Source organism: Perissodus microlepis, chromosome 22, assembly GCF_051167445.1.
Source record: "Perissodus microlepis isolate ML-2025 ecotype Zambia chromosome 22, ASM5116744v1, whole genome shotgun sequence".
Classification (NCBI taxonomy): domain Eukaryota; kingdom Metazoa; phylum Chordata; class Actinopteri; order Cichliformes; family Cichlidae; genus Perissodus; species Perissodus microlepis.
This window is the reverse complement of record NC_140481.1, coordinates 1,336,688-1,350,145: the sequence shown is the minus strand read 5'-3', so window position 1 is coordinate 1,350,145 and position 13,458 is coordinate 1,336,688. Positions and strand designations below refer to the sequence as shown.

Here is a 13,458-nt window from a genome sequence, read left to right as displayed (position 1 = left end):
AATGCTGTAACACAAGTTACGTATGTAGCTGTGGCCTGTGGGACCACCAGCTGATGGACTCAGTACCATACTTTAATGTCCAGCTTACTTAATGTTACCCTTTCCTGGCTGCTGGTCTGACCACATCTATAAAAGCCAATATTAAGTTCTTGTTGAGCCCTTGGTACAGTCATGCAGTGGTTAGCACTGCCAGCTCACAACTACATAGTGCTGGGTTCAAATCTGCCATCTGGCCGGGTCTGTGTTTTTAGCTGCTAAATGCGTCACGTCTGCTTCTTTATTATAAAAATAAGACTGACATTAAAATACCAGTGTCTTAAAAAATCTTGAGTCATGTGGTAAACTGTGGGGTGAACAAGGTGATGAGCATGGTCACCTCTTAATTCTGTCAAGTTTCTTAGAGCTCATCTTGCAATGAAATGCCAGTTGGACAACATGACACATGACCTCAGAAATCAGAATCAGAAAGGGTTTTATTGCCAAATGTTGAGCAGGTTTACAACATTAGGAAATTGCTGCGGTGCTTCAGTGCAAACATACTGTCAGATAACGCTTAAATAGACATAAAAATAAGAATTAAAAGTGCTAAGTAGACAGATATATACATGAGTGCAGGTGGTGATCAGTGCAAACATGGAATGATGCAGTGAACACAGTGTAGGGTCATGTGTTAGTGGTGGGAACAGTCCTATGGTTATTGTTCATGAGTCCAACAGCAGAGGGGAAGAAACTGAACAGAGGTTCTGGTGCGAATGGAGCCTCCTGCCTGAGGGGAGCAGGTCAAACAGACTGTGTCCAGGGTGAGAAGGGTCAGCTGAGATCCGAGCTGCACGCCCCAGTGTCCTGGAGGTGTACAGGTCCTGCAGAGATGGGAGTCTGCAGCCAATCACCTTCTCAGCAGAGCGCACAACACGCTGCAGTCTCTGTTTGTCCCTGATGGTGGCTCCAGCGTACCACACGGTGATGGAGGAGGTGAGGATGGACTCGATGATTGCAGTGTAGAATTTCATCATCGTCCGTGTTGGCAGGTTGAATTTCTTCAGCTGCCTCAAGAAGTACATCCTCTGCTGGGCTTTCTTTATGACGGAGGTGATGGTGGGCTCCCACTTCAGGTCCTGGGTGATGGTGGTACCCAGGAAGCAGAATGAGTCCACAGAGGTGATGAGGGTGTCAGTCAGGATGATGGGGGGGAGTGGGGCTGTGTGCTTCCTGAAGTCCACAATAATCTCCACTGTCTTCTGGGCATTCAGCACCAGGTTGTTGTGGCTGCACCAGGACACCAGGACCTGATACATGATGCAGCATTTTGTCAAGCATTCAAAAGATATCGCAGGAATAATCAGGCTGACCAAGCAAACTATCAGGATCTATTATACATTTATGGTTAATGTCAGTTGACCTGCATCATCATCTGTGAAACAACTGGGCAAGGTGTGTGTGTGTGTGTGTGTGTGTGTGTGTACTGGTCTAGAGGGATGTGTTGATGTTGACTGTAACAGCATTTGACAGCTCCCAGAACAAAATGCCCTAGTTGCCAGAAGGAATGGGCACTCAACTGCACACAGATACTTTATAGGTGAAGAAGATCAAAGGGAAGATGGGTTCATGAGGTCAGCTGCTAACAGCATTAAAAGGCTTGTTAACTTTGTTAAGTTAACTTTACAAGGGTTAAGGATTATGATTTCAGAAACCCTGAAAACTCTGTCCATATATAACAATAATAAATCTAAAAATCTAAACTTACAGTAAAATTTAAGTTAAATTATAACAATGGCCAGACAACTGTCATTGAGTTTAGGACTAGAACTGAACTAGATGAACCAAGAATTTGCTTTTACTCTCAAGAGACACAGCAGAACCCGCAAGAAATGTGGAAACAGAAGCCTTCCTAGAGCGGGCTTTTCTTAGTGGAGTTTTATCAGCCCAAGCAGCTCGATAGCTAAGGAGGCTTCGTGGTCATCATACCAGCAAATAGGTCCTATATTGACAAATTAACCAGATTTTCTCAAGAGATCACAAAAGTCTACACGCCAACATTATCATGTGTTTAAAGCTTTGGGGTTTCTCCTCCACAGTTGTTGTTGATGAGGCCATCTGCCTGAACTTTAAGTCTTGACCTGAATCCAAAAGGATATTTTTTTTAATGATTATTGTTTAATTGGACAGCTGAACTATGTGAGGTGGTGAAAAGATTGCAGTTTACCATTATATCCTAATTATATCACTATATAATAGTGAAGTCACCTATGCTGTTGGATGTGCACAAATACAGGCAACACTGTGTCATGGTGCTGGGTTTGGTGACCTAGTGTTCATGTTTGAGTTTTGTTAATATTCTTTGGTTTTGTGTCATGGTTTTGGTTCTCTTTACGTGTTTGTGCTCATGTTATAGTTTTTAGTCTTTTTCTGTCTCTGTGCCGTCCTGGTGTTTCTTGTTTTTAGTGCCTCCGTGTTCCAGGGGCTCTCTCTGTCTCTTCAAATCAGTCACAGACATGAATGTATGGACTGGGAATCTAAAAACTGTTTCGCAAGAGACTTTGCTTTTATCTGAAGTCCCTCTTGAACTTTCTCCCTGTCCGTCTGTATCCCTGATCCCTGGGCAGCTCGGACGCAGCTCCTCCCCGCACCTGTACCAGTTCCTCAGGTAGGAACAGCTGGTGTTCAGTCATTTCCGGCTCCCCAGGTGAGGACAATCGTAAGCCAGTCCTCATCAGTACCTGTGCCCGTTTCTCAGGTGAAAGCAGCTGGTGTCTGGTGGGTCCCTGCAACTGTGTCCAGGGCGAGGGCAGCTGTGACCCAGTCCTCTCCCGCACCAATATTTCTTCCTTGGTTGGAGGTGGCTGGCACCCAGCGAGCTCCTGCGTCGGCTCCTAGGGGGAGGGCGGTCAGGACCCAGCCCATCCCTGCACCGATACGTGCTCTTTGGGTGGGGGCAGCTGTTGCTCAACCAGTCCCGCCACCTGCACCAGATCCCAGGAAGAAGATGGCCAATCCTCCACAGCCGTGTTTTCTTCCTGTGGCAGCTGGAGGCTCAGGAGAGCCAGCATCCTGCTTCGCCAGGCTGGGGTTCAGCTGAGCCTGTCCAGTCTCCTGCGGCCTCCACACTGCCACCTGCTCCAGAAACCAAGGTGGTGGGTCCCACTTCACCCGAGCTCATGTGCCACGGACCTGCACACCGCCAGGACCTGCTCCGCTCAAGTTGGAGGGCTGCACGCCGTTAAGACGTGCTCCACCCGAGCAGCCTGGGGTCGACGCCAGTCTGGCCCAGTTGGCCATCAAGGCCTGCACGTCCACGTCCTGCCAGGTCACGTATTCTGAGCCACTGACCTGAAGGATTTTAAGATGGACAATGAATTAATTATTTATCCGTTGTTGTTGTTTTTTTAAATTTAGGAAATGTTTTCTTTAAAAAAATAAAATTAAATATGGCATGTAAATACAAAGGGTTTGTTTTTTGACAAATGAAACAGGATGAAATATTCTTTTTTGAATATTTATTATTGCTCAAGTATTTTTATCTGATTATTCACTGGAATAATGAATAGATCAAATCAAATCAATTGCATGATCAGATTGTGATGCAGATGCTAGGCCAAAACCCTGGGATGTTTCTTCGTGGTGAGTGGTATTTCCTTACAGGTTCAAGTGACCACCGTCACTGAGCATGCTTGGGTGATGTGCTTGGTCTTCAGCAATATAAATGGACTGGTTCTTATATAGCGCTTTTCTACTCTTCTGAGCACTCAAAGCGCTTTACACAACTTGTGCATTCACCCATTCACACCCATTCGCACAAGCACATTTTTCTAAGTGCTTTCTAAGTAACATTCACACACACACTCATACTCCGATGGATGCATTGGAGAGCAATTTGGGGTTAGTATCTTGCCCAAGGATATTTGGCATGCAGACTAGGGGAAGCCAGGAATCAAACCACCAACCTTCCGATCAGTAGATGACCTGCTCTACCGCCTGAGCTACAGCCACCCCAATATACAACATAACATTGTGACAAGATAATCAAGATTATTCACTTCACCTGTGATTTTGACATTGTGACTAAATGTGGTACTTATGCTAATGACAGGTAGATGCAGTGCAGTCTATACTCTACAACCTGACTTGAGTTTGAAACTACTCGAACCAAATGTATCAGCAAAATTAGAATTTAATGCAATTATCTATGGGCTGAATCCCTGCAAAATTTATTTTTTGGAAAGTACCAATTTCCAAGGCCACTCAATACTTGAATTTAAAAATGTCCATCTGCACCCCAGGGTAGACTCAGGAGCAATGTTCCCTCTAAGCTGCGCGCGTGCACAATTGCGCACTGCTGGCACGGTCTCTGCGCACAGAAAATCTGCGTTGCGCACACACAACAAATCTAACTTGAATTGAAATTAAAATTAAAACTTTAACAATTATGGGATTAGAGCGATGCCACCTTATCCCAAAGTCCAGCCAATGATGCGATTCACATTTGTATATACGCAGCTAATCAACGTCGCTGACAGGCTATGACAGCGTCCTTAGGTGCTGACACTAGTGATGGGATTTCCGGCTCTTTTTAGAGAACCGGCTCTTTTTAGTGAGCCGAGCCGAAAAGAACCGGCTCTTCAGGTTGTTTTGTTGCTTTAATTAATTTATTAATAACAATAATATAAAACTATGCACGAAAGTGGTTTTATTTATATATGTTTATATATAAATATATGCGGTGGCCCCTAGAGACAAAGCACGTACAAACTCCAAAACACATTTCTAGCGTTAACTGAACTTCCAAAACAGCTACCTAGATCACTTAAATTACACAATTGAAAGCATGAAAGCATATGTGTATTGTTTGTGTACTTATACACAAACACTCATATATATTAAAATATTTTTTTTTTTTAAATTTCATTTACCTGTTACTACCACACACCAAATCCGGTCGTTGGTACTTGCTGGCTTGTGTAGCCACGAGGTAACAAAAGCTCAACACTGCGCCCTAGTGTCCTGGAGCACTTCTGTTGTGTTTTGTACGTGCTTTGTCTCTCGGGGCCACCGTAAATATACTTTTATTTATTCACTCCACATAAAATGTAATAAATAAATCATATAATACAAAAACCAACTATTCACATTTCAACTTTTAAATATTTACATTTTCAGCTTTTTCCTTTTAAACAAATTTAAAGTGAAACAACACAAAACACTACAAACCACAACACAATTAAATATAAATTAAAATATGAAAACAAACAGAAGATGCACATTCTCTGTCATATGGACCTGCATGAATAAACTTTCTGAATCCTTTATCATCTGCAACTGAAAATAGTTGTGGATGATTACTATACCTTTCTAATGTGGCGTTGTTGTCCCTGGCTCTCTCTCTCTCTCTCCCTCCTGCTCTGTTCCTGTGCTACTGAGTGTAACTACCGCCCCTCCCCCCTCTGCTCAGCGCAAAGCACAAGGCTGGCGTGCAGAGTGAAGCGGGAAAAAGTGAGAGAGAGAGAGAGAGAGAGAGAGAGAGAGAAAGAAAAAAAAAACCCACAGCTCGCGATAACGAGCCGGCTCGTGTCGTTCACGTCAAAGATACGGCTCTAAGAGCAGTTTCGTTCGCGACCGACACATCACTAGCCGACACCGGTGTTTTAGCGAGCAAAGCGGCTGATGTGGAGTGAAGCCACGTTAATGACAGCGTGTACAACCATTGGAGATGTGAGCAGGACAGACGGAACAACTGACGGGAAAAGTGTGGACTTTATACCAGTTTTTAAATTGTGTTGATCGGCCACGTAAAACCAGAGTGATGATAAAAATATCTGCAATGTTTGTTTTTCTTCCTGAATACTGTCGTTGTTTATATTTACTGCGGGAAGAAACGGTAAAAACGGCGTTTTATAAGGAAAACGCTGAAAAGCCTGTGAGCAAAAACAACACCAAAACCCCCCCCAGCCTTTCCTATTGGTGGAAAAATGTACCATGTGGACCAATCAAAAAATGATATGGCAACATGGCATTTAGTTGTTTAGGACGGGGGAAGTTTAGGAGTGACGGCGTGTTTGAGATGTGAGAGATTTGCGACGTTCAGCACAAATCTTGTGTAGTTAGTGTGTAGTTAGTGTGTAGTGTGGTCAATAGTGTTGTTGTGTGTGTCAGAACAATGAGGCGACTGCTGAGTGTTACAGGTGTTACAGCAGTGATACATCTGCTGCTGTCAGGCCTGCAGGTATCAGGCTGTTGTTCTCCTTCATCTCATAGTGGACAGAAATTATTTTTTGGAGCGGCACAAATAATTTGTGTGGCATCAGATTTGATGCAGAACAGCTGATTGTTCTGTAAATAGTTTGAAATGTTTGTTTAAAAAACGCCTTGGCTGCATTTTCAGATAAACAGCTGCAAAAACCTTTGTTGTTTGAAAAACTCAGTAACTTTTTTGAAGAAGTAACTATATAATTAGTTAGAGTTACAGACTCTCTCCCAGACCACAGACTCATAATACAAGTCAGAGCTTTATAAAAAAAAAGAAAAGAAAAGAAAAAAGAAAGAAAGAAAGAAAGTTGTGTTTTCAAAATTGGAGTTCAAGTTATTTTTACTTCCAATAGTGTTAACATGCTACACAGGACATGAACAAGATTTTTATAATTTTCATTGTAAGTGGGCTAAAGCAGTTAATTAAAAGTAGTCTAACATAAATGCTGTAATTTGATTACTTTAATAAACATGTAGCTTGGATGGATTCGATGCTGGCGTGACCACAGTGCACACGTCTGCTGTTGCTCACAGTGGTCCAAGGGACGCTCAGGGAGTTTGTGTGTTCGCTCAGACACATGAAACGTTAGAGGGAACATTGTTCAGGAGCTGCTGGAAGCATTATATTTACTGCTGGCAAATAGAAGAAGTAGCTGATCTGAGGAAATCCTACCAGTGGCTGGACAAAGCTGAAAGACAACACAGAGGCACTAATCATAGCAGCACAAGAACAAGCTCAAAGAACAAGATCTATAGAGCCTGAGGTCTACCACACCAGGCAAAGATGCCCCCGAGACAATCCAGCACATAATGGCAAGACACAAGATGCTAGCAGGCAGGGCATAGAATGAACACCATAACCAAGTGGCCGGCATAATATACAGGGACATCTGTGCCGAGTATGGCCTGCAAGTCCAAGCGCAAAATGTCCCCCTAGGGTGGTGGAGAATGACCAAGCTAAGATCCTGTGGGACTTCCAGATACAGGCGGACAAACTGGTGATGGCTAACCAACATCATAGTGATAGACAAGCAGAGGAAGACAGCATTGATAGAAATACCAAGTAACAGCAACTCTAGTGATTCATTTCACATTGATATTGGAATCCTTCCTAAGCATCGACTTTAATTGACATTTGTTACTTTTAAAGTAACTGTACTTCCCAAAAAAGTTGTCTGATAGTTGTGCTAACATTGCTATCACGGCCTCCAGTGCAGAGATCCAGCGTGTTGAGAACTCGCATAAAATTGCATAAACAGGGCAGTCGTCAGCCTCCTAAAATGCTTGTGACAAAGTGGTAGGCTTGAACTTATCTACCACTTGTCCCTTAAACATATTGATAATTTATCCCATGTTATTTTACAGTTGGCCATAATGCTTTAGTTTAGGCACTGCTGGTGTAACTTTGCTCTACATGCCATCCTGGGTTTGTTTGTGGCAGCACAGTTTACATCCATGCATATGCTTTTAGAGCTAATATACTCAACCTTCAGGTGATTTAAATTTTCTTGTGTTGACAGGTAAATGTCTGGTAAATTATGTTTGCTTATGTTGCTTTGTTTATACTTACCTTTGTTTGTCCCTTTATTCTGGTCATATACTCAAAACAGGTGTGTGGGAGGGGCTGACCCATCACTTCCTGTTTATATAGGGTCACAATGTCATTGACTGCCTCACTGGGTACAACCAAACGAAGGGTTTTTCCTTTTGTACAGTATTGTTTGTTTTTTAAGTAGCCTTTGAGTTTATGCAGTGTTGTACCTTTCAGACCATTTAGCTGTGTGAATGGGTTTGTCGATGGGGTGAATAATCTTATTCCTGTTTCTTTGTTTAGGTTGCATTGTTTGGTCTAACCTATTTCTTAATGGTAGAGACTAATGAGGTTCAGGTGTGTGTAAAACTGTATAAAACCAGTAAGATTTTGACAACTGGGGTTGTTGTAAGATGGCAGGATGGAGATGCCAGGAAATAAAGTACCAGTCTGCTGATGCCATCTACTTATCGCTTTCCTTACTTGCTCTAAACGGCCTCGCAATGTTCAAAATATACTTCATTTTACTCAAATCATTCATGAAACTCCACATCAGAGTAAAAATAAATACAGACCATGAAGAATGAATCTCCAGGCAGATTGTCAGCTGAGCTGATCTTCTTAGCTTGGACCAGATATTCAAACTTTATATTTTGTACTTTAGAAGGTGGACAAATGTCCTGTATATGCCATTCACTTGTTAAAACCATCCTGTAGTCTTTAGGTTTTGTATTGTTTAAACTATTTTAAGTTTGTATGTTTAGATTATATTTGAACTCAAACAGAGTTGAAAATGTTTTATTAATCGGTGCATTTTTCTTCATAGCCGAGCAACATTTGATGATGATTTCTCTACTGCATCCAGTTAACAAATGTAGCTTCATCTTGTATAAAAATGTGAGTCAAGAGTCAAATGGCTTTATTGTGATTTCAACCACATACAGTGGTACAGTACACAGTGAGAAAAGACGGCGTAAATCAACACAGGACGACAGAAAGTGCAGGTGTGCAACCCCAGAAAGAACAGAACGATGTAGGCACACAACAGTGCAACAGGAAAGTGCAATAATGACAGTGGGTTGTGCAAAAAGACTGAGCATTGTGCAAAAGGTACTTGAGGTAATGAAATGTATGAAGGTACGTGTGTGTGTGTGTATTCCTGTCTAGCTATCTTTGTGAGGACCGAAATCTGCATTCTACTATACTTGTGAGAACCAGCAGTCACTTGTGAGGACACACTCACCGGTCCTCACATTTTTGAAGGCATTTAAAGGCATTTTTGAGGCTTAAAATGGGGTTTTAGTGTCAGGGTTACAATTACGTTATGGTTAGGTTTAGGGTAAGGGGCTAGGGAAACCATTATGTCAATGAGGGTCCTCACTAAGATAGCTGAACGGGGTTGTGTGTGTGTGTGTGTGTGTGTGTGCGTGTCAGTCCAGTGTCTGAGTGTTCAGGAGACTGATGGCCTGTTTCGTAGTCTGGCCCGAATGCTCTGGTACCTCTTGCCAGAAGGCAGCAGGGTGAAGCCTTAAATGGTTTAAGTCAAGTCAACTAATTGAGGTTAAGAGTGTGAAGAGAGTGTGAAAGTAAAAGTGAAAAAAAGCTGGTTTAATATAATTACAAGAATTGCAAACTGGAGCTTTGGAGTGACGCTGACTCTTCTCGCTGTGCTGTAAGGCCATCTGACTATATGCTTGAAGTGATCTACAGGAATTAAGAACAAACACTACTTCACTAGAAGCAAAAGCCTTGTGAAAGCTGTGATAAGTGCCAAACCAAGTCTTTTGTACAAACCACAGTTACACTGATCACTAATCAAAACCCACGTCACTGACTCTTAGTCTTAAAATGGTTAACAGATCATTTACAGTTGTATGAATCGTCCCTGTCAAGTTGTGATCAGACAGAATTCTGTCCAAGGTTTGAATATTCAGTCCTGCAAAAAATTCATTTAAAACTATTAAGAACGTAGTAGATGCACCTGTGGTATAAATGTGAAACCCCTCAGTAATTTTCAGACCCTTTGACCTTGACATCAAAGTACCTGAGATGAACCTGGTAATAATTTCAAATGTCTGCATTGTCTCGTTCTCAAATGTTCACATTCACCAGATTTTCAGAAAACTTGACCTCTGATCTTTACCTTGAGGCTGCGCTAACTGAGATTCAAACTCATCCAAGGCTTTAGTAGATCCACCTGTGGTGTCGATTTCAAAATCCGATGTCGCCTTGTTCTCCAGTCATTACACTCACAACTTGGAGGGTTGCCCACCCACCTGGCACGATGAGGAGGATCCCCGCCAAAAGGAAAGCAGTGAGGAAAAACCCAAGATGTTACATTTCTGGTAGACAGAGTAACTTTTGAAGTCACAAATTTATTACATCACAGTAGTTTGACATTCAAGGTCAGATGACCTAATTCTCTATGATACAGCCAGATTAACATCCTTCTTTTCATCAGTGGTTTACTTTAATAGTTTTCACTGTTGTTGCTGCAGTCTGTGAAAACAAGAGCATTGCTGTGGAAATTCAACCTTACTTAATGTTCTACACACACACATGAAACAATGAATCGAGTAAATGATACTTTATGTGAAACAAAGAAACGATTAGAAAACAGTATTCAGGTTTCTGCATAAAGCATTTGTTACATACTTGTGTGCACATGCATAACTTGCATTCTGATGTATCTATAGAAAGTGACGCAAAAATGACTAAAGTCCAATATATGTGCTGTATTTAGGCCAGTGTTGCGTATATATGCAGTAGTAGTGTGTTAGCCCACCTCACACGAGTGCAGAATAAAGCCGGAGCAGCGTTTCCTGCCCTGTCGGCATGTACCAGGCGGGCCTACTGTACCAGCCGCCAACCGCCATCGAAAAAGAGCGAGGAGAAAAAAAACTTGGAGTTTGTAATAAGGGCGAGGCTTATTTCGCTCAGTTCCTGTTCTGCTCTCTAATTCCCCACAGCGTTCAGTCGGAGAGCTGCTACTGTGTCGTCTGTAATGTGTATGAGCTGTTTCTTTTCAGCGTTTGTTTTCGCTTCCACGTTGAAGTTTTCAGCGTCCAGAGCAAACACTGACACAGTCGCTCACACCGTTAGCTCACCCTGCACTCAGTCCACTCCGCGCGCATAGACCTCGCCTGATTTGCACTGGCGCGGGTCATTTCAGGTTAAACCCTGGCGCTGTGTCCCGTTCACTTTAACCGACGGAGATCAACGCTGGTTCCAGTTGAGGCGGAATGCACACCCACTGGGACTCCGAGTGATATTTGGACACGGGCTTCGTCTTGCATATGCGGTATGTTTGTTTTAGAGGGTGGGGTTGGGGGTATTTTTGACAGCAGTCTTGCTATTAACAGCAGCCTCTCCAAAAACTAGCTGTGCGCAGCTGTGGTAGCTAAATCGCGGTGCGTCGCGCTTCCTAAGCTAATGTTCATATTAATTTTTAACATAGCCGCAAATGTGTTTATGTCCTATGAAGGGACGGCGTATAACGAACTTCATTCACAATTCGTGCAATTCAAGTGCCTTGCTAATCGCGGGATTGTTGGTTCGTGGACAAACGTGACTTGGACCTCAGCAGAACTGTCGGGTTCTGTGTAGCAGTTCGGTGCGCAGTTCTTTTTGAAACAGCAACGTTTCATAACAAATATTTAAACATAACAGCGATCTGACCCTGCTCTCCGCGTCCACGGCGGTTTGTGTTGTCGGAGTGAGGCAGCAGGAATAAAAGAAGAATTTCGCTAAAAGTTAAAGTTTTATTCCGTTCCCGGCGTGTTTTACCGTCGCCGAATTGCACACTTGCTTGTAATAATGCAGAAACTTTCATCCGCGTTTTTTCATCTTTGGCTAATGTCAACAGAAAGCGAGAGGCCGTGCAGTTGTCAGATATTTGGCTCGAGGTTCTGTCAGGAAAACAGAACAGCACGTACCCCGGAATGGCTTTGATAAAGAGTTGAGGGAGTTGCTCTCGGGCCCAAGTTATCGTTTCCCTCATAGCTCAAAGTATCCCACGAGCAATGAGCACGGCTCGGTTTACTTCTGTCACTTGACATAAATACATGTATGTCACCTAGATTTCCGCCTTAACCTTTGCTTTCGGTTTAACAACAGGAACTTTCACTCAAGTGTCCAGCTAACATCTGGCGTGTAAAACAAGCAGACCCTTCCACAGTGCATTAGCGACTTTAGTGTTTGGGATTACATAGAGGATGATTGGCTCTAGTGGACAGAGTCGTTCCCAAGTGTTAAGCTATTTACAAACAAGCGTCACCTGTCCTATGTGCCTTGCCGTAGTGCGATATTCGTTTAACAAGCTGTAGTGATACCTTCACGCACTGTTGGGGGGGGCTAACGCGTGAGAGGCTGAGCGAGACAGCTGATTGTGGGAATTTGTGTTCTTTTATTTTTGTTTCGTTTTTGCCTTGATGCTGGGATGAGAGGCTTTATGTGTTGCACAGCACTTACTATATGACTGCAGCTGTTGTTCCAAGTAAACAGTAACATCATTAATCCAAGTAAAAACGTTGCCCTCTGTGCCCAAAACATCGAAAGATCATTTCAATTATAGAATTCAGAATTAACAGACATTTTCAAGCACCGTCCGTTTTATTTCAAAAAGAGAGAAAGTAAAGGAAGCAGTGCTTTTGAATGAATGGCATTTAAGGTCATTCTGTCTTTGCGACTTTTTGCAAGAGCGTGTGAGGACAGTATTCACTTGTGATATCAGTATATGTAATCTGCACTGTTTGCAGCAGAACCAGCTGCAGCAAATAGATGTAATGTGTTGGTTGGCTGTTGTTAAGCATTTGTGTGCGTTGAAACCTGTTTGAATGTATTTAAGGTGGAGCCTTGACAGTCGTCAGTTTTGTCCCCTAATAAAGAAAAGCTGAGGCGCGCCGCAAAGTAGGTTTCTGACAAGTCCGTTAATAAAATTCTGAGAGATCAAAGGTATTGTGCAGATTTCATTTCTAAGAAGCTTCTATCAGCTGTTCCATTATTCACAAGGGGTCGTGGCAGCAAATAGCTCTGCATATTTGATTTGGCAGATAATTATACCCGATGCCCTTCCTGATGCGATGCCAGGGACCTTTTGCATGTTAGACAACTGTGTAAACCATTACACTATTTTGCTACTGTGCTCAGTGACTGTGCACATTCCTGTTTGTAGAGTCTACATGTTTCTGGGTCACACTCGTGTTTATCAACCAGGGTAAGAATCCAGATGAATTCAGAAGGTGGAATTTCAGAGTTCCCAGTCTGAATAGGGTTTCTTACTTGGAAAGTCAGAGCAACACTACCAACAATCCAAGATGGTGGCAGTGAACATAAACAGTAATAAAACTGAAACTTTGAAACTGTCATGCCACTTTTTCTATTTGTGACTCGCTAAATAAGCACTGACCAGGCTCTATCATGAATGCACTTCAGCAGTACGAGTCTTATGCTGTGATGCTTGACGGCTCTACCTTACTAAGAAGCTTTCTTTTGAATGCACAAACTCGGGACTGAAAACACTGTTGGTGCAATGTTGTTGGTGCATTTCAGGAGGACGCTGCTAATAAAGTTACACAATTACACACTGAATTCACGTTTATTGTTATATTTACAAAATACCAGTTTGTGTCGTATCTTTTATTTTGTTGTATTTATCCGCCACACCTTAAACGCCAGTCCGTGAAAAT

The 13,458-nt window shown here is 42.6% G+C and overlaps 2 protein-coding genes across 11 annotated transcripts in view; one reads left to right on the top strand and one right to left on the bottom strand.

Moving 5' to 3' along the window:
- Positions 1-520: 520 nt before the first annotated feature.
- LOC146362371 (uncharacterized) lies at positions 521-10,643 on the bottom strand. 2 transcript variants are annotated; one of them, XM_084918859.1, is made up of 3 exons: positions 10,557-10,643; positions 9,915-10,047; positions 521-3,327 (listed from the first exon to the last, which is right to left on the bottom strand). In XM_084918859.1, exon 3 carries the CDS (start codon positions 1,293-1,295, stop codon positions 702-704), a length of 594 nt encoding a protein of 197 aa, XP_084774985.1. In that variant the 5' UTR covers positions 1,296-3,327; positions 9,915-10,047; positions 10,557-10,643; the 3' UTR covers positions 521-701. The 2 variants fall into 2 exon arrangements, 1 of the variants encoding a protein (XP_084774985.1); XR_014799193.1 differs by lacking the exon at positions 521-3,327 and adding an exon at positions 8,668-9,475.
- Positions 10,644-10,738: 95 nt separating this feature from the next.
- thrb (thyroid hormone receptor beta) overlaps positions 10,739-13,458 on the top strand; it is a 114,307-nt gene continuing 111,587 nt past the window's right edge. For 5 of the 9 annotated variants that reach the window (XM_084918850.1, XM_084918854.1, XM_084918849.1 and 2 more), the window contains exon 1: positions 10,740-11,072. The gene's annotated coding sequence lies outside the window, so the exon portion shown is untranslated. Of the gene's footprint in view, positions 11,073-13,458 lie in introns of all 9 variants that reach the window. The other 4 variants (XM_084918855.1, XM_084918853.1, XM_084918856.1 and 1 more) reach the window with 2 other exon arrangements.